The 26,707-nt window shown below is 43.5% G+C and overlaps 1 protein-coding gene and 1 long non-coding RNA gene across 3 annotated transcripts in view; one reads left to right on the top strand and one right to left on the bottom strand.

Moving 5' to 3' along the window:
- Positions 1–4,723: 4,723 nt before the first annotated feature.
- Positions 4,724–8,916, bottom strand: LOC119064290 (uncharacterized). Its single transcript, XR_008390071.1, has 2 exons — positions 8,750–8,916; positions 4,724–5,723 (listed from the first exon to the last, which is right to left on the bottom strand). It is a non-coding gene; the product is annotated as an uncharacterized LOC119064290 (long non-coding RNA).
- Positions 8,917–9,118: 202 nt separating this feature from the next.
- BPGM (bisphosphoglycerate mutase) overlaps positions 9,119–26,707 on the top strand; it is a 30,546-nt gene continuing 12,957 nt past the window's right edge. Inside the window, exons 1-2 of one of the 2 annotated variants that reach the window (XM_037165820.2) lie at positions 9,119–9,229; positions 21,133–21,794. In XM_037165820.2, coding sequence (XP_037021715.2) covers positions 21,194–21,794 — 601 coding nt within the window. In that variant the 5' untranslated portion in view covers positions 9,119–9,229; positions 21,133–21,193. Of the gene's footprint in view, positions 9,230–9,601; positions 9,693–21,132; positions 21,795–26,707 lie in introns of those variants that run through there. The other variant, XM_037165821.2, reaches the window with a different exon arrangement.

The raw sequence follows: 26,707 nt of genomic DNA, 5'->3' as shown, positions 1-26,707 counted from the left end.
CCCCACTTCTACCCACAGTGAACTTGTGGAAAAACTATATATTCCCTTATGGAATGTGTTATAAATGGAAGTGATGAAAACATATAGGAGATCACACTGAACAAAAACGAAGGTTTTCCTGAACAAAGTCGAGCTAGAATTTAAAAATGGATTGACATAATCCAATATGTACTCCACCGTAGGAGTTAATACATTTTGATTTTAGCCCCTAGCCCACCACAACTCATCTGGAAAAAAACAAACAAACCAGGAGCAAAAGTCTACTAACCCCAAGACTTGTCTACATGAAAAGTTCTGTATGTATGACAGAAATGTAAGATGTAAAAAAGCTGGGGGTGGATGCAGTGTTTATATATGATTCTTCATTCTTCTCATTATGTATGAAATATTATACAATACTAAACCCTAAAAATGAATGAAAAAATGATTAAGGGTTACATAAGTGAAGGAGTTATATACAATGCAGGTGGAAATAACAATAGGCAAAGGCAGAGAGAAATTCCACTGGAAATATAGGTAAGATGCTTGACAAGGGTGCTTAGTAAGGACGTAAGAAGAGAAATGGGAGAGGAGTAATCCATCAGTCAAGTTCTAGTGAGAGGAAGTCAGAAGACACAGTGAGCAGAAGTGTCTGGTGGACAGCAGAACAATTAAACACTCATTAAACACCCAGGGAAAAGGAAGAGAATGATCACAGACTGAGTATGATAGTGTAACAGGCACTTTCAACACACTGTCTCATTTAATCTTCCCCACAGCACTGAGCTGGATATCATTACCCCTATTTTACACGAAGACCCTGAAGATCAGAGGTTAACTAACTTGACCGAGATCCCCCAGCTAGTAACCAGGAATCTGTTGACATATAACTGTTTCAAAAGCCAGTGTTCTCTTTGTAAAAAATCAGGGTTTTTTTTCTAGGTATAATTTATATGCCATTAACTTTACCCATTTTTAGCATGCAATTAATGAGTGTTAGTGAGTTTAATAGAATCGTGCAACCAGCACCACGATCCAATTTTCAATTCTTACTGAAATTCTATTTATTTTTGATACCAGTGCTCAGACTTCACCTCTTTATTATGTATCTAAACTTGTCATATTGCTTCCAACTTCTCACCTCTAATCCCTCCCTCCACAGACATTGGAGCACCCCCTTCTAGCCAAAACACTCTGTGAGTCTTCAGTAATTGTACTTGCATGTTTGTTGGACTGTAACTAATAGTTCATAAATTGGTCTCTCTCTTTCTGGGCCATGCTCCTTGAGGACAAGGGCAATGTTTTGTTTATCTTTATCTCTTGCTCCCAGCACAGTTCATGATAGGCACTAAAAGTATTGTTAATTTACTTCACTCAAAATTCCTAACAAGTTCTCGAACATTAGGAAACACTCAATGAATAATTTGTTACTTGTTGGTTTGATTGACTGATTGAGACCAGATCCCGTGCATTTCTCAAGGTTTTACTTGTTTTTTCCCTTTTGCTTTTCCTTTGCGGCTCTTCTCTGCACCCCACACCCCTTTCATTTTTAGAGAAGGCAGAGATGGAACAAAGCATAAGGAAATATGAGTTTAGGAAAAGAGGAATACATATGATACACAATAAATTTGCCTTTTGGGGGGGAGCTCAAACATTTACTTTTCCATAATATTTTGTTGAAGTGGGTCTAATATTTTGCAAAATATATTTAGTTTTGGAGTCAAGAACACAAGTTCTTTCCCATTGGTCTTAAAAATAACTTCTAACCGAAGGGAAGTTTGGGCAAGCTGTAGACGCCTGGCCTTCCTATACTTGCTTGTGTTCCAGAGGAGAAGAAATGTAGGCCACTCGGCCCTGCAGTTTTGTGCTTCAGCTGTCACTGGGCGAGCAGGGATCACAGCCACCTGGGTTCCAGTGCGTCGTCTCACCCAGGATCAGAGCCTTTGCTATTTGTTACTCATCTTACACATCACAAGTAGTCTATAGAACACCACATATGTAACCCTCCTTAAAAATTTTTACAACCTGTGGTTGCCAGCAGGTGCTTTACCTCTTTTTCTTACCCGCCACCTCACAGACAGGTGATGTCAGAGACTAGCGAGTATCCCCTCTTCCTTCCTCAACTGGCATTGAAAAACCGACATTCAGTTGTGGGTAATGGCTGATGGTTTCTGTCATTACCCTTTACTTGAAAACTCACAATAAATGAGGACAGTCAAGCTATTTCCTTAGTTTATTTAATGAAGATTCTGTGAAGGTGCTTCCAATGGGAAGCATAAAAAGAGACTGTCTCCTAGTGCAGTCACAGATCTATAGGTCAAGTAGCTTCTCTCTGAATATATATATATATGTATATGTATACATATATATTTTATGTATGTATATACACAAATAGCTATAGAAATGGTAGCTCTGAAAACCAAATTCTGGGACGTCAGGAAAATGCTTATCACACAAGGAAATTTTACATAACAGGGCTTAGTTTAGAAGCTTAAGATGATTTCACTGGTAAGATTGTCTTTTGTTTGCTGTTGTGATTTTATGCTGTATTAGATTTCTTTAATATTTTTCTCTTCGTTGTGTTTTACACCCGTTAGGCTTTACGCTATCTCAACTCATTTGCACCTACGGCCTGGCACTTGTTTTGACTAAGTAATCGCATGTCTTTCCCTACATAGCACAGCCCCTGAAACCTTATCTGCTAGGACCAGCCTTTCCCTGCCCCCGGAGGGCCTCCCAGCTACTCACTGTGTCTATTTTTCTCCAGGACTACACGAGAAAATCCACAAGGTTGACTTTGTTCTGTACCTTAAAACGTATATTGGGTCCTTACTCTATCACTGAAACTTTTTAAAGTTAAAATTGATCGAGCTCCTTCCATGTGTGAACTTCTTTAAATAACATAGCTTTAGGAGGAAGCTATCATTACTAGGCTCATTATACAAGAGAAGAAATGAGGCAAGAATGTTAAGCAGGCTGCCCAAGGTCACATGGTTAGTACAGAACAGAGCCAGAGTTGGAACTGACAGGCTGGCTCTGAAGCCCATGCTTTTGCCCACTTTGCTGTTTCTTTTGAACCACTGAATCCCATTTTCCTGTTGAATAATTATTAGTCTCCAGTAGTACACTTGCAGTGGAGATTCAGCCTGAGAGTTAGGAAACTTGGATTCTTGTTGTTTTAACTTGGAAAAAGAACTGCATTTAACTTGGAAGAGAACATGCATGTACAAAGGCCCAAAGGCCAGAGTGAGGAAGAAAAAGGCCAGCGTAAGGCAATGTGAAATGACTGCAGTGTTTTAGACTTGGGAGAGTCGGGGGTTAGCTGTGTGACATGATCGCTAATGTGCTCTACTAAAATCAATCACCCTGGCTGCCTAGAAGAGAGCGAAGAGGGCTGAGCATTTGGTAGGGTCTATGGAGAAAACCCAGGCAAGAGGTGATGGTAGTTTGGGCCAAGGTGTTGGTAGCACGCGTGTGTGTGTGTGTGTGTGTGTGTGTGTGTGTGTCTGCATTGTACACAGGGTGGGATGGGGTGGATGGATGGAAAGGATACTAAAACATGCGCCACTGACTGAAATGGATTGGATTACATAGAGGCTTTAACAGAACATTCTAGAAATTACATTTCCAAAAAGTGCTATTGCCTTCAGAGCAGCCTATTGGGGGTGGGTTACACACCCACTTCGATGATGCTTCCAGTCTCTCAGCAATCCTGGAAGGCCTCATTCAGAATTTCCTTCAGATCCAGTTTGTGAGACTAAGTAGAAAAACAAGTATGCATATATTCGTACTTCGTGAATCCCCAAAGCTGAGGGGACTACGCATTGTGTTAAGTTGCTGCCAGGTTTGTAAGAACTTCCTTCTATGACTCTGACCTGCCAATGTACACAGTGAGGTCACTTCTGTAAGAAAACAAGCAACTACTGCGTGGGACAAAAGCTAAGTCACCTGATTCAACAAAACAGGAGGATATGTTCTTTTGGCAAAGCATGAGCCAACTCAGAAAACTCAAGGAAGAAGAAATTCTTGGTTAGTTGGATTTTATTTATTTATTGGAGTGGATAACAAGTATCTTTCAGAAAACCGACACATTTTTCACAGGGGGAACAAAGAAGAATGGCGTTACACCCATCAGTTCTAAGGAACAGTGGGAAGTATGGTGGACGGAGTTCAAATTTCACGCCCAAGCCTACGGGTACCACTCTGACTAGCTGTGCAGGCTTAAACCAATTCTCTGAGCCTCGCTTTCCTTGCCTGTAAAATGGAGATACCTATGCCAGGAGTTTTGTGAGGTTTTACTAATAGAGCCCTCATTTCCAAACCCTCCCCCAATTTTCTCTCACCTAACCACTTTTTCTTCAGGTTAGAAAGAACAGGAATCCCTGAGAAAAGCAGGGATTAAAGGGCAACCCTCCAGGTGTTTTCAGGCTTTAAGTGGCTTTACCTTTCTCAGCTCTGCCAATAACCAGGGCGCAGAGCAAAGAATTCCTTGCTACTTCATCACCCTCAGCAAAGAAGGCTGCCCCACCCCCGGGGCAGTGCCTTTGGTTCAGAAGACATTCCCAGAACACCCCATCATTCAGGGAAACATGCAGCCCATTTAAATACCTGAGTCTTTTCAAGAAAATGAAAAGCTCAATCCTTAAGATCTGTTGAACTGTGAGATATACCGTATTTTCCAGACCATAAGACACGCCTAGGTGTTAGAGGAGGAAAATAGGAAAAAATTATTTGAAGCAAAAAATGTGGTAAGATATTTAATGACATAATATTTCACCAATGTAAATATAAACAGAACTCAAGAGCAGCATTAACACCCATTATTCCTCTCAAATTTGGAGGGAAAAGAAGTGTGTCTTATAGTTAGAAAAATATGGTAATACCCAAAGGCACACTCACATGATAGAATTATATATTGAAGAAGAATATTAAATGACATGGGGAGATGTTCATGATAAATTAAGTAAATGATTTACTTAATGTACTCCTGCAAAACAGTATACTAGGTCTGTACAGAAAGTATCCAGCTACGTAACATGAAAAATAGAGACATTTACTGAAGAAGATACAAGGTACAAGAAACACTGCACACAGGACAATGACACCTCAGTCCCCTTCAAGTAGGCACTGGAACCTCACACAGTTCTCCCAGCATCTCTTCCACTGCTCAAAACACTGTAAAATCCTTTGTTGGAATCGCCATCAGCGGCCCCATCATATTTTCCAAAATCTCCTCCCTTTCAAAGGTGATTTTAGTTTTAGGAAAAGCCAGAAGTCCCAGAGTGCCAAATCTGGGCTGTAGGGAGGCTGAGTCACCTTGGCCGCCGATCTTTGTTGATTCCGGCCCGTACATGTTCAACGTTCTTAGGTGTTCTGCTTGTTGCAGGCCTTCGAGAATGTGGATCACTTTCAGCAGATTCTTGACCATCTTTGAAGCATTTGTGCCACACTTTTATTTGCTCTGCACTCATTGCATTGTCCCCAAAAGCCTTCTGAATCATCTGAATAGTTTCTGCGGTGGAGCGTTCAAGCTTAACGCAAAATTTGATGCAGATACGTTGCTCTACTTTCTCAGTCATTTTGAATTTGATGGCCACGTAGTATGCATGCTCACTCAAAGATATCTGCTGTCCCCACTGACTAGTACAGTGAAGTCCTCACTGTTCACGCATACCCATTCCAGTCCACTCTCCTTGGTTGCCAGGTTACAGAGATGTCACGCAAACCATTCTCGTTATTCCGATCTTTTTACATTAATTAATTTACAGGAAAAAAAAACAGAAGAAAATAAAAGTTATTAATAAATTGTGAGTGGTAAGATCATGGGTGTTTTAAATTCTTTCCTAAACCTTATACAATAAATATTTGTTAATAAAAAGTTATAGTAAGCAAGTATTATATAGTACTTGAGACACAACTCCAAAGGACAGAAATTGTGACTACTCTGCTAACCACCACAGAAAAAACGAGCATTTAAAGAAATATGTTTTTTTTACCCAAGCAGACTTTGTAAAAGGGGACAGTGCCTCATTTGACTTTCTGCAAGTTGCCTCCTTTTTCAACCTTGTCCCACACACCAAAACTATTTATCTCCCCCTCAGGATTAAGAGTGGGGGAAAAAAATCAACCTGGCTCTTTTCCTGCCCCAGGATGTTCAATGTTGAGATTTAGAGCAGGGAAATTTCACATAATTCGGACTTCCCAGTACTGAAGGCTCCCGAACCCACCACTGGTCTGTACCCTGTTGGCCATTCACTTCCCGACAGTTGCCTCTCTGGACATCAAGGAGCTAACAGGAAATTCCTGCCCTGTAACCTCCTCAGTGGTCCTGGAAAGAGGTGGAAAGCACAGGGCCTGGAGTTTATTGACTTCTTAAAGAGGACTTGTAAGTGTAGTTAAAAAACTCTACATTGAACATTACTGTAGTTGTTATGAAACAATACCACTGACTGAATGCTTTCCAAGGGTCAGGAATACACAACGTTATTTAATTTTCACATTGGCCACTTAGGTATTATCCATATTCCACAGACAAAGACAGGCTGAGGTCAAGCAACGTACCTTCGGAGATTGCAAAATTATTTCAAAATTGCCTCCATTGTTCTTCATACTACTCTGCGACGAGAATTTTAACATGTGAAATGAAAGAACAGGTGGCTTTCAGATCCCTCCTGTGGGCCTCCATGGCTGATCCACTGAAGCAATTCATTTTTGGTTTCAATAAAGAGGTCCTGTACTTAGTAGGGCAATGGAAGCCAAACACAGGCCTATTGCACTAGATTATGAGTGGCAGATTTTAATCTGACCCTGAAGAAGGCAGGGTGTGGTGGAAGACTAGATACTAGCAGTAAACAACCAGGTCATGATGCACCTTGGCAACTGTTAAGATATGGACAGGGTTCTGTACATGTGATACTGGACCAACTAATTCTGCAGTTTGTCCGAGGGAGGGAGGGAGGAAAGCCAATGGCTCTGCCTGGGAAGAAAAAGGCAGAACATCTTAGGTGAGTGGATGATGCTTGGACCAGCTCAACCCCACCTACAAGGGGATTCTGTGTAAATAGCTGTGAAATTATTATGGCCAAGTAGGTATGTTACCATAAAACAGTATTTCATTCAGGTCCTGCATAAGACAATCTGCTACCTAATTCCTAAAGTGCAGTAGGTGTTAATATTGGTTTTTCGATATACACACATAATAGAAAGTAAAAAGTAAAATTATTTAGAAAGTAATTATAAATATATTACTGCATTTTCATTTCCTGTTTGGATGAAAGTGGAACTTCATCAAGAATCGAAGTAGAATAGGACCTGAGACACTGAGTTATTCTCATAGTGCTTGCTATATCAGAATCAAATTCCTCACGATGGGTCTTAATGCAAGTTAGTTTTAAAATTTGTAATCTTGATTTTAAAAAGTTTATTGATTTTGGGGGGGGGGAAGGGAGGGGAAGCAGCAGGAGAGGAAGCATTTTCCCAGAATTATGAATTAGCAACGCTGGGTCTTTGTCCCAGTTCTACCCCCAACCAGCTAAACAATTCTGAATAAATCTCTTAAAACTTCACAGTCCTCACCTGTCCAATGAGATTCTACAAGGCAGGTGATGCTTGACGTTGTTAATGTTCTTGAGACGAGCTAGCATTCCATGGGTATCCATAGCAACGATAAAAGTAAACCCAATGAGCTGGTACCCTTAGGTGCAGAGGTATCCCTACTTATCAAATTAAGACACTTGTGAAAAGCTGTCTTTATCCTCCAGAGTAGGGATGGTTCGCACTCTGAGTTAGGGAGCTTCGTGTAACTCTGCAGTAGAAAAACTCTCCCCTCACTAATCCCCATCCATCACGGAGAAAAAGAAGAGCAAGTGGGTAAGGGTATAGGACTTGGAGGTTGGAGTCCTGGGAGTTAAGACTGGAAGGCACCTCCCCAGCTGCAAGTTAAATTCCAGCGATCACTAGACGGGACTTATTCTACCCCTGCGACCTGTCAGGCATTGGAGTTGTGCTCTCCCAGGAGGAAAGTTCTAGCCTTTGAGATCCCACGAGGAGTTGCTTCGCCCTAACAAGGTCTAGAACTAACCACGAACGCTTAGGTCTTAATGAATTCAACACATCGTTTGTCACCGAGTTAAAAATGTGCAAAGAGGATCTTCTCGAATATCTGTTAATCACTCCGAGGGCCTGCTGGGCAGTCACAGAGCTCCTGGACCCACTGAGAATGAAACAGGAAACCCTCCGAAGAGGACACTCCACACTAAGTAGGACAGCTTCTAGAAATCTCGAAGGGGAATTCCCCATGTGGTCAGGCAAACGTACCATTCCTTATCTATCTCACCTACGCAAAAGCAAAGTTCTGACATTTATGCTTCAAAGCCTTGTGCAGTAGTTCTAGCCTGCTTAGACGCTTACAGGGCCTCGTGACAGGCTTCGGGTATTTTTATAGTTTGCTCCAGTTCAGTAATTGTGGCCTCCGCATTTATAATTCTCCTCCGTCCACTCCATCCTCCGTCTGTTGTATAAGCTTCAATGCATTCCTTTTATCACTTTTCTCTCCCAACCAAAACCAGTGGCAGGGACCTGCCTAAGCGGAATCCCTATAATACTGAGACAGCGCTGATGAGCTACTGCCCAGAAAGCCGGCACTGTAAAGGCTTTTGTTTCGATCACTATTGAGACTATTAAATCCACAAGGAAAGCAGTTTTCCTCCTCGACACTGCCCACCTCCTTCCCCGGGTCAAAGTCTCCCACGAGCAAAATAAAAGGCATCACCTCATCATTTCCAAGATTCCGCCGACACTTCTCTATCTCGGTAGGCCCTTCCCTTACAACGCGAAACGCTGTCTAGCACCTCAGCCAGTTAAGAGATTCCCCAGGCCAAAGGTTTTCCCATGGCGGGTCGACGTGCTTGGCGTTATTTTTCTAGTTCCCCAGGCCCAAGCCCGCCCACCGCTGTCGAAGCCATCTCTTTACTGGTCCGGAGGTATGCTCTTCTCCGCAGTGAGCCAATCAGAGTCTTACTTTCTACCCCAGGGATTTGGGAAACGGAAAAGACATCAACCGGTTCCCGGGAGTAAGGCGGGGCCGTAAAGGAGTGACATCACAATCCTCCAATGGGCAGAGCGCTAGGACCTGCCCCTCTGGCGCCTAGGCTAGAAAAGAGCGTTGATGCCGGCGGTAAAGATGAGTCCTAGGCGGCGCTGCCTGCTCAGCGGGTCTGAGGAGCGGGTGCTGCCGGCGGCCTCTTTGCGGGTGAGTGATTTTGTTTTAGAATATTGCTATTGGGAACATTTATATCTTTAAATAATGTGATGGCTTATTTTGGAGTGCGGGAAGGCCGGTTCCTTCACTCCCCCTGTTCAGTCTTTGAATCTGGCGCTCGCTAGTCCGCCCCTCCAGGCAACCCTTAAACGTCTCCCCCAGGTCCCTCTCTGCTGTCCCTTTCTCAGAATGAGCCTGTCTGGGAGTCACAGATCTGTGAGCTGACGGGAGGACGCGCCTTGGCAGTGATGTCTTGATGGCAAGAATAAATAGGAACTGAAGGGAGGGATGAACTCACCCTGGACGTCTGGCAGAGCCCCTTCAATGGTAGGGCTCCTGGAAGGAAGCTCAATGTCTTTTCAGGGCCATGCCACTCTATTTACGGCGATGGCAGACCTAGCCTGAAAAGTCTAAGTAGATGGAAAACACCTGAATGCCAAGGAAGGAGAAGGAGGTGAGTATCTGCAAAGGTTTCATGCAGCGCTCAAATCTGGAGCCAAATCACAGGTTCTTAGAACCACTAAAGTATATATATAACAAATAAGTGTATTTCTTCCCCTTTCAAAGGTATTAGGGGGCGCTGCATTACTAGAGAAGGGCAACAGAAATGCATAAGGGAAGCAAAGTTAAGTTCACAGTTAAGGTTTGAAGGATAATTGGTTGTTAGCTAACTTAGGATAACTCCAGTTCCCCAACCACCTTTCTTCCAAATTATGGACAGTTTATAGCTTGAGAGTGGTACCCGCATGTTACCTGACTGAATGCAGATGTTGGAGAAACAAATCAAATACTGTCTTTCACCAGTGGCTAATAAGGTTTTCCAGTAGAAAGCAGAAACATGTCAATGCGTCCTTTATATTACAACTGGCTCCCCTGAGGCCAGTGTTTAGGTTTTATCTACCTCTGTTTTCTTGTAGCAACCCCCCACACCAGAGATGTTTCTCAAGGTGGGGTGGACTTTAGAGACACATAATTCAAACAAACAGTGCAGCGGAAGGAGCTCCGAGTTTCAGGTCAAGACACCTAGGTTTTAGTCTTGAAGCTGTTGCTATTTGTGAGATCTTAAACAAATTATTTCAACTCTTTGACTCTTAATTTTTTGCATCTTTAAAAAGTGGGAGTTGCCTTAGATTATTTCTGAGGTCCATGCCTGTGTTAAAGATCTGTTTTAAAATGAAGATGATTAGACATTTTCTAGCACAAATATTTACATAAACAGAATCTCACTGCCGCATATTCCATACTAATCTGTTAGCAAATAAAACTTCCCAGCTGCGAAGATAATACTTGTTGTTTTGTGTCCATATTTAAGCCAAATGGACCATGGGAGAAAATTTGCCCATTTTACAGACTGACTGTTGCACAGAGGTATAATGTAGTAGAAAATGTCATTTTTTATTCCATCACCCAGAGGCAACCACTGTTTGTGTTTGGGTAGATCTTTTGCTCTCTCTTCCTCTTTTGCTTCCTACCGTTGGTTGAAACTGAGTGGTGCCTTTCATTTTAAGTAATGACTGATGCATCTAAATCCACCCATGCAAATGTTTGAACTGATCGGTCTCTTGAAATCCTTGGGATGAAATCTGGTGTGAGGGAATGTTTGTATGGGGAAGTAGGACTAAAAGAATTACTTAACAAAAATGTTTCATTGAAATTTGGCCACAGATATGGAAAAAACATACTTATAAAACATAAATGAAATGTTAGCCACCTCATTAAAACATTTGGATTGTAGAATATTGCTTAGGATTTAGTATGCTTCAAGGTCTGTATCTTACCATCAGCTTTACCCCCACCAACACACACACACACACACACACACACACACACACCCCTCACTTGATTTCATTCCTCCTTCCACTACCTTATTTGACTTTTTCTCTGTAGTCACCTCATTTTACTTTATTCTCAGCTTTTGCTTCTGCTCATGCCATCAGCAAGGTAAGATCACCTGAGGTCTGTGGCAGTCTTCTTGGTGTGTTAGCTAAAGTCTGCTCCATTCATTCCAGAATACCTCTCCCTTTTTGGTAGAGTGCTTCACCACAATCTCATTTAGTCTTCCTCATAGCCCCTTGAGGACAGTAATCTCATTATCCTCACAATTTTGGATAAGGATCCAGAAGTCTGGAGAGTTTAAGTAACTTGGTCAAGGTCACGTTGTCAGTAAGTAGCAAAGCTGGGACTGATACCCAGGTTTCTTGACTTCAAACTTTTGGGATTTGGTGGAGTTTCTGTTGACAAAAGCAACTACTCTGGGGAAATAAGTAACCAACAATCAGAAGGAGGTGTCACGAGTGGGTGTTGTCCACATCGGTGATGCCATGTCAGCTGGAACAGGCAACGTGCCCAGGAAACAGACATCTCATGACATATGAGTATGTGTATTTCTTTCCTGGGAGTGGGTGTCTGCCTGCTGTGGTCTGTTCTCCTTGTAGCCAGTGATCAGTAGTAGATGTAAAATTGGAGAATGACACAGTAATAGTGCCTAGAAAACACCTGTAGGTGGTAGCATTTGCTCCTGGTAAAGAGGTGTGTTTATAATGGAAATCTGAATGGGAAAGTTACTATAAAGCTAGGAAAAGTAAGAGATGGTGAACCACCTGGTACTTTTAGGTGTGCTCTTGTTTCAACTTTTAATATTGAGCTTGATTTGGGGGTAATCATACTTTAAGATTCTAAGGAACTCAGCTCCAGATTTCGTTTCCCATAAGAACTGTTCCTTTTGACTTTATTGGAAGCATGGTTAACCTCTCTCTCTCTTCTTTTTTTTCCTATATCCTCAAATATATAGCCGGCCTATCTTCTGTAGAATTAGGGTCCTACTGCAGCGGGGTTTGAGCTACACAGTGATGTTTGGACCAGGAAAAACAGCTGAGGGGTCTGTGGTAGCATTTGAATAGTTAGTATTGCAGGGTAAGCTTTGGATGATCCAAATCAGAGCCACTCTGGCTCTATATCTGTGTTTCCTGTCTCTTCAATATTATGTCATTGATCACATTTCTTACTCAATTTTTGGGTACAGGAAATGGAAAACAAAGGTTTTAGGCTGGTCTTGAATTGATCCTGTACTTTTTCTTACCTGTTCATGAGTTGTCATAATAGAATATTAGACATTACTTTTCAGATCCCTGAGGAAGAGAGGAAGCAATGTCCTAGGAGCATTAAACTGGAAGATGGGGCAAGCCTCAGATATGGTAGGGATGGGGGAGGTATGCAAAATTATATGGTTTAGTAAGGGGCAGGAGTAGAAGGCAGCATCTAGCTTGTTACACTACCTTTGTTGAACCTGCCTAGAGATTCTGGAGATAAAGTAGCAGTGGCCTCAGTAAATGCAGTGCCTTGCATGCACACCAGTCATTTATTGACCTACCCTCCCCATCCGCCTTGCCAAAAGGATGCGGATCTTGAAACATAACTTCAATTTTATGGTGGCATTTATGGAAAGAATATCTTTTGCCGTATAGCCAATTTAGAATACACACACGCACACACACAGTGCAAAGGATATTTGAAAATATAAGTCACGTACAAAGTATGTTTCCTTTGAATCACCTATTTGTTTCTGTCTTGCCAAGGCAATTAATTGCACAGCACCTGTTCTTGAGCAAATATTCATTCATTTGAAGTGCGAGGCACCATGACAATTTATGGAGATGTCTAATAGAAGGAGAGCACGTCAAAATGACAGATTATGTTTCTGAAGTTGGTTAACAAGATGAATAATTTTCCCTTATAGTTTTTCTTTAGCCCATTATTAAATAATTAAGCAAAGGTAAACTACTCAGACTCTTTTAAATGTTCTCAGTATTGTATTCTGTGAGGAATAAAAACAATTATGAATAGGATGCCATTATTCAAGGTACGTGCCATCCTGGCCAATAGTAAAATCGGGTGATTTAATAGTGTTGGGATTTTCTGTGGTGGGATGCTTACAGCTTCAATACAGTGATGGGATTAGTACATCTGAGTATAGTTTCCTGCTAGGCTAGTTGTCGCCAAATTAAGGCCTTCTGGCCCATTACCCGCTTTTGTACAACCCACAAACAATGAATGGTTTTTATATTTTTTAATGGTTGACATAAATCAAGAAGAATAATATTGCATGTGCATGAAAATTACGTGAAATTCTAATCCCACTGTTCGTACATAGTTTAATTGGAACACAGCCTCATTTATTCAGCTGTGTGTTATCTGTGGCTGTGTTCAGCTACAGTGGCAGAATATAGCACCACATAGCACAAGAAGCCTGAAGAATTTACTGTTTGCCCTTTTATGAAAGAGCTGCCAACACCTGAGCTAAGCGGTCGTGTCTTCACATTCATCTCCATCACATTTCAACAGCCATTATCCTGGTGCAGGCCTTCATGCTATGTTACCGGGATTATTGCAAAAGCCTCACCAAGTATTCATATCCTTGGTATTTCCCATCACAAACTGTATTTGTAAGTGCTGTCAGATTCCCCTAAAATACACATTATTAAGCCTTTAATGATGTCCCAGTGTTTACAGAGAACCTACATTCTTTGGCACAAGGCCCTTCTGAAGTCACTATTCAGTCTTATCTTTCTAGGCTAGTCTCCTCCTACTTCCTTGTTGCACCTTATACTTAGGGTGATCATATAATTTTCCAAATGGGGCATTCAAGTGGGAAAGGGGCCCTATAGTAATTATGCTGGGGAAACAGCCCTAAAGCAAGACTGTGGCAAACCAGGACACACGGTCAGCCTACGTATGCTCCAGCCAGTTTGCATGGGCCACCAGTTTTCATAAGCACCTGTTCCTTTGCCTCTACTCACTGTTCCCTTAGGCTAGACTTCCTTTTCCTTTTTCTGTAAATCTGAATCTTAAACATCTTTCCAGTCCAGCTTAAAGAGTGCCATGTCCATGAAGCTTTACTCAGAAATAATCTGTCTTTTTACCTCCCTTATGGATGGAGTGTTATCTCACCATGTGGACTGCTTTCGGCTTTAGTAATACACACCCACGCCCCCACATCACCTTTCCCTCAGCAGTTCCTTGCAGACATAATCCATGTTGGTTTCTGTGTTCCTCGTATGCCCAGCACTGCTCCCTGTTCCAACGGGTCTGCAGCACATGTCTGAAGAATGAGTTCATTAACCAGACCAGAGAGACTGATGCTATTAGGGACTGTCAGTTTATAAATCATCCGTTTTAATGTGATTAAGTAGTAAGGGAAGTTGGGTTTCTAAGGACGAAGCACAGAGCCTTGGGTGCCAGTGTGGCGATATAGCAGAGCGCTCTAAAGCCTGAATGTGGGCATTGGGGTCCAGCCTGCCTGTGGCTGAACTCCTGCTCTGGCAGTTACAATCTGTGTCATCTTGGGCAAGGTAGCCTCTCTTACTAAGTTTCTGCATCTGTACAATGGGACTAATCACAGTACCTCCTCCACGGGATGGTGGTTGAAGATTCAGATAGTCTCAAGTACATGGTGGGCGCTCCATGAATGTTAGCTGCTATGATGTCATATGATGTCTTCATCATCATAGTAGTCTTGCTGGTGGGTAGAAAAATACAGAGACTTAAGACCAGGACATGACAATGGAAGTGCTGGAGGAAGTATAGCCCTGAAAACTTTTTTCTTTTAAAAATTTTATTTATTTGTTTTTAGATTGAGTAGATTGAGGGAGAAAGAGGGGGGAGAGAAACATCAAGGTGGAAGATGTATATCGATCAGTTGCTTCTTACACACCCCCAACACGGGACCTGGCCCGCAACCCAAGCATATGCCCTGACTGGGAATCAAACTGGGGACCTTTCATTTCACGGGTCGGCACTTCATCCACTGAGCCACACCAGCCAGGGCAGCCCTGAAATCTTAAAGAATTTTTTTCCTTGATGGAAGTAGTCAGCTTCCGGGTGTAAGTCTTCAGAGAAGGTTGTCAGTACTTAGTAAGAAATAATGAATCTGCAGTTTTTTGAGAGACCGTTCCACTAGAGTGGGCAAGGCACAAGTTAGGTGTCAGGGAACTAAACATGTAATTGTGAGAAGAAAGGAAAACACCACAAAAAGAAAGGGCAAGAAGATGAGACACAGTTGTATAAAAGCACAATTTTTTTTTTTTAGGTATGGCATACTTTAACAAGGAAGGAAGCCCGGGGTATGAATTCGGTGACCTGCGTGGCCCTTCTTTGGTACGAAGCATCAGTAAATCATCAACCACAATTAGTGCTTAATTCAAGTGTTGGTAACCCTTGTCCAGGGATAAATGAGGAGCCTAAAGAACCAATTCCAGGGTGGCAGGCTTCACCAAAAATACAAGTTGATGTTTAAAAGGAAGGGAGTATAGATTCTTTGTGTGATGTCTTTAAGCTGGGGTGACCGTTGCCCAACTTGACTCTGTGCCTTGAGGTTTTCTCAAAAACAGCCATAAGCCGAGCCCCTCCTTTATAGCCACCTCGCTTGTATTCCTTTTATAAAGTGCTGCCTGGGTTTGGAAAGACAAGTTGTGACTGGAGACGATCCTGCGAAATGAAGCCAAATGAGCCCAGGTCCTCAAACCAGGACTCTCAAGCCTGCTTCAGGGACGAGGCGGGAAACGCTCAGGTAGTGGGGGGGAGAAGACCTAACAAGTTGATTGGAGTCTTTCATTTTCTGTGGAAATTATGGCCGTTTGTAAGCATACTAAACTGGAAAGGGTACAAAAATATAATGCATGGTTATTCTTGGCCCTGGCTGGGCCATTAAGTACACTGGGATTCTGGAGTTAAAGCTTTCTAACATCTCAGGCCTGCAGGCTGAGTGTTTTTGCTTGGCAGTGCCCACTGAAACCGTCAAGCCTCAGCCTCATTAGCACAGCGTAGTCATCTTTGTTGAACTGACTTTGATTCAGTCGACACACCTACTGAGTCCCCCCCGTGTCCAGTGGCATGCCAGGTCCTGGGGATATGGCCGTCAGTCAGACCGACTGTGGAGAGGCTTTCAGCCTAACGTGTAAACTGAGCTCTAAAGTACCCCGTTCAGTCCGGTAGCCACCAGTCACGTGTGGCTGCTGAGCCCGTGAAATGTGCCTAGTCCAAAGTGAGGTGTGCTTTAGTATAAAGTACACATCAGGTTTCAGTGAAAAGAAATACACGCCAGACTTACTATGAAAAGAAGAATGTGCAATACCTTGTTAAGAGTTTTATATAGATCATATCTTGGGATGATAATTTCTGAACCCGTAGGGGTAAAGAAAATATGTTATTCAAATTAATTTTACCTATGGCTTTTTACCTTTTCATATGGCTTTAGAACATATGTGACTTGCATTATACAGGGTCGGGCACATATAATATCCCTTTTTTTATTCCAAAATCTTTCATTACAAAACCAGAAGCATGTGATTCTGTAACATAACATCACATGCAAGCACACCATATAACATTTCAGGTGAAGTGTTCAAATTGCTGTCCATCTCGTGCGAGACGTTCATGTACCCTGCCAACCACACTCAAGCAGGCCTTACTTCTGCTGGACCCACTATTTTGACAGGACACAGCTGATCTGAAGGACAGTGACGTTACCTAAAGCAGCGAGGGACTGAGCTGACAGTGGAGGGGAGGCAGCGATGGGCTGGAGGAGGGTCCTGGGTGGGACACAGTGGGTGCAGAGGTCCTGAGGCAGGAAAGAACAGGGCATTGTCAAGGAAATGAAACTGAAGCCTTGCATGTCACGTTAATGATTTTGAGCTTTATCCTCAGATCAACAGGAAGTAATTGAGGGTTTTAAATGGTGTGCTCAGTTTTCAGGAAGTTTGCAGTTAATAAATGAGGGCAAGACAGCTACAGTTGAATATAACAATACAATCAGAAACAAAGCCCCCCTCCCCCCACAAAAGAAAGAAAGATGGTAGAGTCTGGAGGTATTTGGTTGGGAAATGCCATTGAGAGGGAGCAGGACCCTACTTGCCCTCGTTCCTGCCCCAGGGTATGAGGCACAAACACCCCCCACTAAAGAGAGAAGCAGACAACTGGGAGGGAGTTTGCATTCATTTTCAGCTTGGTTACGGCTCAGCCCTGGAGGAAGCATTCCAGGAAGAGTCCAAAGTTGAGTGGGAGTTTGATTACAGAGCTGGGGCTCTGCAGGGTCAGGAACAAGGAAGCCCAGCACAAATGGGGATTAGAGGGTCTGTCCTTTGAAAGAGTGTGCTGGACAATAGCAGAGGAAAGCTTGGATTAGAGCCCGGAGGTGTGGGGTCTGACCGTTCCTGGGGCCTCCCCGTGCATCTGTGGCCAGGAGGACATTTCCCTTTAAGGCACAGGTCACACACCAGCAGACCCAGTCTGGCCTGCAGACGTGGTTTGTTTAGCTCACCTCTGAGAATGGATCACCAGTTTTAGATCAGATATCACACACAAATACAGATTTCCAGTATTTTGGCAATTGGAAGATCCAGGAACTTCACTTCTTCAGTAGGAACTAAAATGATCATTTTCATTTTGTTAAAGCATTTATTTATGCTAAAAACAACTGGAACCTATAGATTCTCTGTGGTCTGACTCTAAGTCTTGCATTCTCTCCAGTTTTTGTTTCAGCAGTCCTGTCTTTCAGTTCTTCAGAAAAGTTCTTACACTGGCACCCTTAGTTCCGTGAGACCAGGTAATACAAAAGCTTTGTCGGTTTACACGAGAGTGGAGTCCATCAGAGAGGCATGCGTGTTCCCTGCAGCTCACCACTGTTCCCTCCACCCTGTTCTTCATGCATCTGTATGGCCAGTGGCACATGTGGATTTGCTGGCCGTGCCTCAAACTTTAAATCCAACTGACTAGTGTTATGTGTCTGTTGGTGAACACTTGGTCTGCGAGCTCCCATGCTGATTAATATCTTAAAAATGGCCAGCTTTAAAGCTCAACAGTCCCTTTGTAAATATTCGGCAGTTAATTGAGATGGGAAAAGTCAGTTGACAGCAGCAAGGAGGGCAGAGGGAAGTGGTTTTATGTTTACCTGAGATAGATGCACTAAGCTGGGGACCTTGCTTAGTATTCACACCCTCTGCGCCAGAGTGAGGGAAGGGTATGTATTTCTGTTATCTTTGTGGCTGTAGTACTGTTTCTCTGCTCCTGCTCCAGTATACAAAGTCTGTGCAAAAGGTATCCACCCATGTGATACGAAAAATAAATACATTTACTGAAGAAGACTCAGGTATAAGAAACATTGTACACAGGACAATGACGCCTCAGTCCCCTTCAAAGTAAGCACCTTGGGACCTCACACAGTTCTCCTAGTCACCATCAGCTGCCCTATCATATTTTCCTGAGTCTCATCAAGATTTCCTGAAATCTCTTCCCTTTCAAAGGTGATTTGAGTTTGGGGAAGAGCCACAAGTCACAGGGCACCAGATCTGGGCTGTAGGGGGTGAATCACCTGGGTTATTTGATGTTTCACCAAAAAACTCTGCACGAAACCTGATGCATGAGCAAGTGCGTTGTGGTGAAGTTGTAAATCACCAGGTGCCCATAGCTTTGGGCTTCGAAATCATCCAGATAGTTTCTGTGGAGGAAGGTCCAAGCTGAACATAAAACTTGATGCAGATGCATTGCTCTGCATTTTGAATGCAATGGCCACACAGCACACATGCTCACTGAAAGCCGTCTACCACCCCCATTGACTGATACAGTGAAGTCATCATTGTTCACATGTGTGCATTCCAGTCCGCTCTCCTTGGCTGCCAGGTTACATTGATGTTGCACAAAACTGTTCTTGTGTTAACCATGGCTGGACTTCTTCCAGACAGACCTCATATATATTTTGAGTGGAAAAAAACAGAGAAAGTGTTTTGTTCCTTAAACAAAGTAAGCAAAGGCAGCAGATTAAAATACTGCAAAGCTTGGTGGTAGGTGCCTGAGTGTCCCTGATGTTATTGCTGCATTTTTTTTGTCCCTGTGATAGAGTTCATAGCCAAAAGATGATGGAGAAGTGCTTCTGCCCACAAAATTTGCCCATAATATGCCTCTTCATTTGAAGGAAAAATAGTCCATTCGTGTAAGGAGGCTTCTTGCTTGAGAAGACAAAGTAACTGTTGAGGCAGAGAAGTTGTTGATAACTTCTCTTTTCTCCAACCCCTTCCACCAACTGCCACCAAAAAATAAGACAATAAATGTTAGAGGGGTCGATCCAGTTTCTGATGGGCCTAAAGCTTCTACATGTTGGTGGATTGGAGTCCTTTAAAGAAATCATACAAAAATACCTTTCTTTTGTAAATTGCACACACCCATAAGAACTCATTATTTGGTCTCCGAGTGCCTTAGAAAGAGTTTGGTCCAATGAGGGCACGTGAAGCTTGAGCTTCATCAGCTTCCTGATTATTCTGCTTCTGGGCACCAGTAATCGCCTGGCCAATCACCACGCAGATGCCTTCACCCATTCTCTGTTCTTCTGACACCCAGTGGCCCTCTGGTCTGAGCACAGAGGTATCCCTCTCCCCTGGAAATTCTCCGTGAGGGGCCTTCATCTGGGCCCCGAGCTCAGCCTCTTCCTCTGACTTCAGGCTTTTTTCCCTGCTGCATACACGCTGAAGCTTCAAACCTGGTGCTTGACAGGAAGGGGAAATCCTAAACCTGCTAGAGCCTTCCAGCTGCATGCACTTCACCTCAACCTGCTGCCTCCCATTGAAGCCTTCTTGTAAAGTCTTTTCCCACCTTCAGAATCTCTAGGAATTAGTACAGAAAGGAAGAAACTCGATCTAGATTCCAATTAACGCTGTCACTGTTGGTTATATAACTGTGGCTGAATCACAGTTTAAGTGGAACAGCAAATCTCCAGTTAATGGAAGTTGCCAAAAAGACCAGGCCCTGATTGATGTTCATATAATCTTTACTCCCTGTGTGTGGAAAACGCTGGGGTGGAGGCGGAGAGCATTGGGCATGTAAACCGACCAGCATTTGTTGCGAAGGTATGTCCACTGCAAGGTGAAGGAAGGCAGGCCGGTGCAACCAGACAGCAGGTTCTCCGGGGCACACAGTGGGCCCAGCAGATGTTCGGGTCAGCTTACCGAGTTCAAAACACTTTTTGGTTGTGGTTCCCTGCGTTGCTAGATTCTTCTCCCTCCGAGAGGTCACTGGTGTGCGTAGGATAACCGCAGGGGTGGGAGGAGGAGGTGCGGCCTGCTTATCACGGAGCTTCCGCTCACTCCCGCAGACCTGCTCCCGTTAATCTGTGTCTACAGGCCGCGCTGCTCAGCTGCTGGCTTTTGATAGCGTGTTTGCATCCGGATTTACTCCTTCCCAAAGCGCTGTCTTGAGGCAGGTGAGAGATTAGTTTGGTGAGTCCCATGTTATGAGTTAATGTTGCTTTAAATCACTTTTGATGTTTGAATGTGGAACCTTAGATTTTCTTGTGTGCGGCGTAGCCTGTGGCACTGAAGAGCTAGTTGCCACCAGCCAGTGGTTTGCATACCTGGTAAACGTGGTGGACTGTTGAATTAACAAGTTTAATAACTTCCATAATAAGGTGAGACTGGTAAACACTCTTTTTCCACCAGAAGAAAAACAAAGTAAGAAGGATGCCTTCAATGTAGAGTCAGCTACTAGTCATCTTTGTAGACAGCTACAACTCATTCTGTTAAATCCTCTCTCCTGTAAACAAACTCCTTTGATCTGACAGAAATGCAGCATGCCATCAGAATGAAGTGTCCTGGTTATCGTACATCATACAATTAACATACTATCTAACCATCAGAAAATTTAAGCCACTGGGTTCCTTGTAATTAATTATCTGTAGAATATGCCTGTATGTACCATTAGTGTATGAATTGCCGGATGTCCGATTTCAACCCTGTTCAAAGGAATTGTCTCAGTTTATTTTAGAAACCAGCAGTTGTAACATGTGCTTCCTTTCCCAGGTTGTCAGCTGAATGAAGAATATAATGCATGCTGTTTGTTTCTTCTCTTTCTAGAGATCTTTCTGTCATTGATCATTGGCCCATCCGAAGGCACGAGGGAAGCTCATCCATCAGCATGTCCAAGTATAAACTGATTATGTTGAGACATGGAGAGGGTGCTTGGAACAAAGAGAACCGTTTTTGTAGTTGGGTGGATCAGAAACTGAATAGTGAAGGACTGGAAGAAGCTCGGAACTGTGGGAAGCAGCTCAAAGCGCTGAACTTTGAGTTTGATCTTGTATTCACATCTGTCCTCAATCGGTCCATCCACACAGCCTGGCTGATCCTGGAGGAGCTGGGACAGGAGTGGGTTCCCGTGGAAAGCTCCTGGCGTCTGAATGAGCGTCACTATGGAGCCTTGATCGGCCTCAATAGGGAGAAAATGGCTTTGAATCATGGCGAAGAGCAAGTGAGGATCTGGAGAAGAAGCTACAACGTGACTCCGCCACCCATTGAAGAGTCCCACCCTTACTACCACGAAATCTACAACGACCGGAGGTACAAAGTGTGCGATGTGCCCGTGGACCAGCTGCCTCGGTCTGAAAGTTTGAAGGATGTTCTGGAGAGACTCCTTCCCTTTTGGAACGAAAGGATTGCGCCTGAAGTGTTGAGTGGCAAAACCATTCTGATATCTGCTCACGGAAATAGCAGTAGGGCACTCCTAAAACATCTGGAAGGTACCATCTTTATGCTACTACTTGTTAGAGGTGGCTAATGGTATAGTCGGGCCGTGATCTACAAAGGACGTGGTCTGTAAGCTAATAATGCACAGTCTCCATAATAGACTTTCCTTCCCTATTCCCTTTTGTCAGCTTCAGTCTTTTTAAGAATCATTTTGTTCTGTAAAGCAACAGTTGTCTGCCTTTCTGGTCTTTGTATCTGGAGCAGTGGTTCCCAAACTTTAGTGAGCATCAGAGTCACCGGGAGGGGGAGGGGCTGTTCTACCACAGATTGCTGGCCTTGCCCGAGGAGTTTCTGAACTTGTAGGCCTGGGGTTCCAGGCTGTGGATTTGCATTTCTAAGAAATTTTCAGGTGATGTTGATGCTGCAGCTTGAGGCTGTCCTTTTTTAGAAGTCTGAACTAAAAGGACCATGTAGCTTTCTTGTAGTAAGATAAAAGGAGGCTAGCCGTGGAAGAGACTTCTGTAGGAAAGATACTGAAAGTACACTAACCTACTGGAGTCTTTCAAGATAAGAAAAGTTATCTAGACTTCAGTTTTGCTCACGCCCTTCCAACCTTGAACAGTTGTTGCTGTGTTTTGAGGCCTAGGTTTTGGGAACAATTCATTTGCTCTAAGACCTCTCTTTCCAGACCCAGGCGTAGTCTTTGATGGGGTGAAAGTTGAGGGGGTGGGGGATAAAACCATGGCTTGTCGGAGGTAATCAGTAGCTGCAGCAGTACTTGATGTTGTGTTCTAAATGTACCATAAAACGAGCTGCATAAAACCTGTCTCTCAAGTAACGGGAACTAAATGGACCCTTCTGAGGACTCAGACACACCAGTGTGGGGCATCGGTAATGACACTGCAACATTTTCAAGGCATTTCTCATCCCCTTTCCCCCCTCATTAAAGAATCCCAGCCAGTTATGCTGTTTGAGTGATCTGCTCTGTCTGGCGTTTTCCCGTCTGGCGTCACTTACTGCGTCATTTACTACCGTCTCGTTCCTGTCAGCAGTTCCCTTACCGATGCTAGAACACATTTCTCCAACATCCCTGCTCCGTTCTGCTTTACTTTTCTCCATGCGGCTGTGAAAAATAAAAGCGCTGACCTTGTATGTGAATCAGTGAAAGTAGGTTATGGGGAGCAAAATAAAGTGACCTTTATGAGATTTTACTGTAAACTTTTTAGCATGTATTTTTTAACCCCTAATTTTTATAACATGGCCAGCAGCCAAATGATTACCCATATACCTGTGTCCATTAGTTGTGTAGAAATCTAAGATCTGCGGCCTTTATTGGCTAGTTAAACCTTTATTGGGTAGACACCTTTGTTGGGTGCTCGATCTGTTTGTGTATGTGTTTATATATCTTATTTACTCAGCTGTATAAAGGGTCCTCTTCTTCCTTGTTCAGAATAGTCAGATATTTGATTAAGTGCTATGTAACTTAATCATTATTGGACCAGCAGCTCTTTACCGTTTGAAGAAGAGTTGAGGCTCCTCCGAGGACGACGAGAGCCTGAAATGCAGAATTTCACAGTTTCTTCCAGAACGTGCACTTTTTCTCACGTGCCGATTTCCTCTCCCAGAGGTGGAGCTTAGCTCTCTTTGGGGCCTGGCGCCTTCCCTAGAGAACAGGTCACGTCTCCTTCAGGATCCTCGTTGTTTGTTTCCCTGCCTTCACCAGGAAATCTTCCCTTTAAAACAGTCTCCTGCCATTTAGTGCCATTTACTCTCCTGTCCTCAGGTGGTTACAGTTGTTCTGTGGCCCCAACCGTAGTTTATTCTAGTGCCCCCTCCTAATAGTGCGTTGATGACTTAACTCTTTGTAGCTGTTGTTTTTTTTGAAGGAAATAGGATGGTTTAACAAATGGAGAAGAAGACTGTCACCGCCCTGGCCGGGTGGCTCAGTGGGTTGGAGCGTTGCTCCGTGCACCGAAGGGTTGCCGGTTCACTTCCTGGTCAGGGCACATACCTAGTTGGGGGCTCTGATCCCTGGTTGGGGTGCGTGCGAGAGGCAACCGATCGGTGTTTCTCTGTCTCTGTCTCCCTTCCTCTCTCTCTAAAATCAATAATAAAAAAATGTCCTCAGGTGAAGATTTAAAAGCAGGAAGACTCACCATGGTGGGGATGGAGGGAGCGTTACCTGTAGAAGGCAAGGTAATTGGACAGTTTACACATAGAAAAGTTCACTTTCTATATTCAAGACAGGTTTTGAAGTCATTAATAACTTGCTGAGAAGCAATCAGATGGTGGAGCTGCCTTGGAAAACAGTCTGGCAGCTCCTCGATGTTAAATAGAGAGTTACTGTGTGACCCAGCAATCCTACTCCTCGCTGTGTAGCTGTTTTAGTTTCCTGTTGTAACAAAGTACCAAGAACTGGGCAACTTAAAAAAAACATATTAATGCTCTCACAAGCTTGGGGGCTCCAGGTTCTAAATAAAGGTGTTGGCAAGGTCACGCTCTTTCCTCTTGTAGCTTCTGGTGTTTGCTGGAAATCTTCGTTCCTCGGTTCCTAAGTTCATCACTGCCGCCCTCTGCGTTCACTTGGCATCTTCCCCGTGCGAATCTCTGTTTCTTGTCCAAATTCCCCCTTTTCATAAGGACATCGGTAATATTGGACAAGTGCCCACCCCAATGACCTCATTTTAACTCGGTTATCTCTACAATGACCCTCTTTCCAAATACGGTCACTGTCTGAGGTATTGGAGCTTAGACTTCACCATATCTTTCCTGGTAGGCAGTGCAATACACTCGAGAACTAAAAACATCCATCCACACAAAAACTTTTACTGAAATCTTCAGAGCAGTATTATTCATGGCGGTCAAAATGCAGAAGCAACCCAAATGCCCATCAGCTGGTGACTGGAAGAATCCAAGGTGGTACGTCCATACAATGGAATATTCTTCAGCAAAAAAGAATGAAATACTGATACATGTTACAATATGGATGAGCGTTGAAATTGTTACAGAGGAAGGAGCAAGTTAAAAGGATCATGTGTGGTAGAGTTCTGTTTATATGAAATATCCAGAATCGGCAAAGCTGTGCAACAGAAAGGGGACTGTTTCCCAGGGCTGGGGAGCAGGTGAAGAGGGTGTGGAAGGAAGAGTGACTGCTCGTAGGGACAGCGTGTCTTGTCGGGGTAGTGGGCATGTTGTAAAGCTCATTGTGGTGGTGGCTACCCAACTCTGAATACTGAAAGTTACCGAATTCTAAAAAAAAAAGATTTTACTTATTTGTTTTGAGACAGAGGAGAAGGGAGGGAGAAAGGGAGAGAGAGAAAGAAACATCAATGTGTGGTTGCCTCTCATGCGCCTCCCCACTGGGGATCTGGCCTGCAACCCTGATATGTGCCGTGACTGGGAATCGAACTGGCAACCTTGTGGTTCACAAGCTGACGCTCAGTCCACAGAACCACACCAGCCAGGGCTGAATTGTACTCTTTTAGTGGGTGAATTGAATGGTATGTGAATGATCTCATTGAAGCTGCAAAAATAATTGAATCAGTGGGACCGAAAGGTTAAAGGATTTGACATTGGCCTAGAAAACAATAGTTTTGGGCAAATATATAATAGTGATAACAAAGTAGAAATGCGTGGATGCGGGGTATAGAATATGGAAAAAATTAAAACACAGCTTTGACCACTGGGACAGAACTGGATTCATAGGAATCGCCGAGAAATTAGCAGGCTTTAGTCCTTAGGCTTCATTTAACCTTTCTTCTAAAGGCCGTTCTTCTTTTTTTTCTTTTTATGTTGGGAGATAATGGGACTAAATTACATTTCAGAGATGAATTCATTTGAAGCAACCTTAAATTGTAATTCCTATCTCTATGACTATAAACAGGCTTTACATAAAATGTTTTGTTTGGGGGAACAGTTGATTTACAGTATCGGTGCTTGTGCTGGAAGAGGTATGAGAGGCTTGAGCAGGAAGTTTGTGAGAGTAGGCAAAGGTGTAGGCTGGCAGCTGTGTGCAGGGAAGAAGGAAGGAACGTATGAGGGAGACGGGATGGAGATGGTAGGGCTGGTGCCCAGGGAGAATGGCAGGCATTCGGGGGCGGGGGGGGGGGGAATCCGCAGAAAAGCCAGGCTATGCCATTAGGCACAAACCTAGGGCTGGGGAGGCAAGTGTGAGGGTTGAGCTCTGTCCAAGGGAGGCAGACCTTATAAGGGTGGTTTGTAACCTTCGCTCACCCTTCCTGGGGAGAACAGCGTTGCTCCTTTCTGGCCTGCAGTGCTCCCTGGTGGTACTATTAGGATTCATGGAGTTCTTTGATGTTGCTGTGATTCCCTGTAGCGATTTATTCCCACCCCCTAAGGGGGAAGAAATTATTTCATGTGCATGAAGAAGCCTGGAGTACGTTTTAGGATCACTTTGTAAATGAGTTCTCTCTTCTTGAAGAAGTCCTCTAAATGCCATTTCCCACTGATAGAATTCTCTTGGAGAATATTTTGAAGAATGAGATCCAAGCATTCTGTGTCACAGCTGTGGGGATGAGGCATAAGCAACTTTCCCAAGAGGAGAAGACAGTGTGTATGTTATTTCTCCCATGCCATTTCTGTTCATCAAGTGAGATTTCAGCCCTTTTTAAAGTTTATTCTAAATATATATGTTCCCCGGAACGGGCATGACAGCATTAGACGTCTTACCTTGCCACGTGTAACTTGCGGGAGCTCGAGTTACAGGGCTTCGCGTGGTACTTGGTACATTCGCAGTCTGAAAGGGCATTGCATTGAATTTGGATACTAGCTTTTCAAAACCCCCAAAAGTAAGTGAATATTCCTTACTTTAGGGGGAAAATATAGACTTTTGTTTTATAAGAAGAAATATTTGCTAATTCGTGGTTGTGGTTTTTGTGTTAGAAACACGTATCATTCCATTTATTATCTTGATTGCCAGTTTATTTTTACTCTAATACGAGCATAC

The sequence above is a fragment of the Artibeus jamaicensis genome, unplaced genomic scaffold, assembly GCF_021234435.1.
Source record: "Artibeus jamaicensis isolate MK-2021 breed Jamaican fruit bat unplaced genomic scaffold, CSHL_Jam_final scaffold_3307, whole genome shotgun sequence".
NCBI classification, from domain to species: Eukaryota; Metazoa; Chordata; class Mammalia; order Chiroptera; family Phyllostomidae; genus Artibeus; species Artibeus jamaicensis.
Note: the sequence above shows the minus strand (reverse complement) of the source record. Positions and strands in the feature narration are given on the sequence as shown.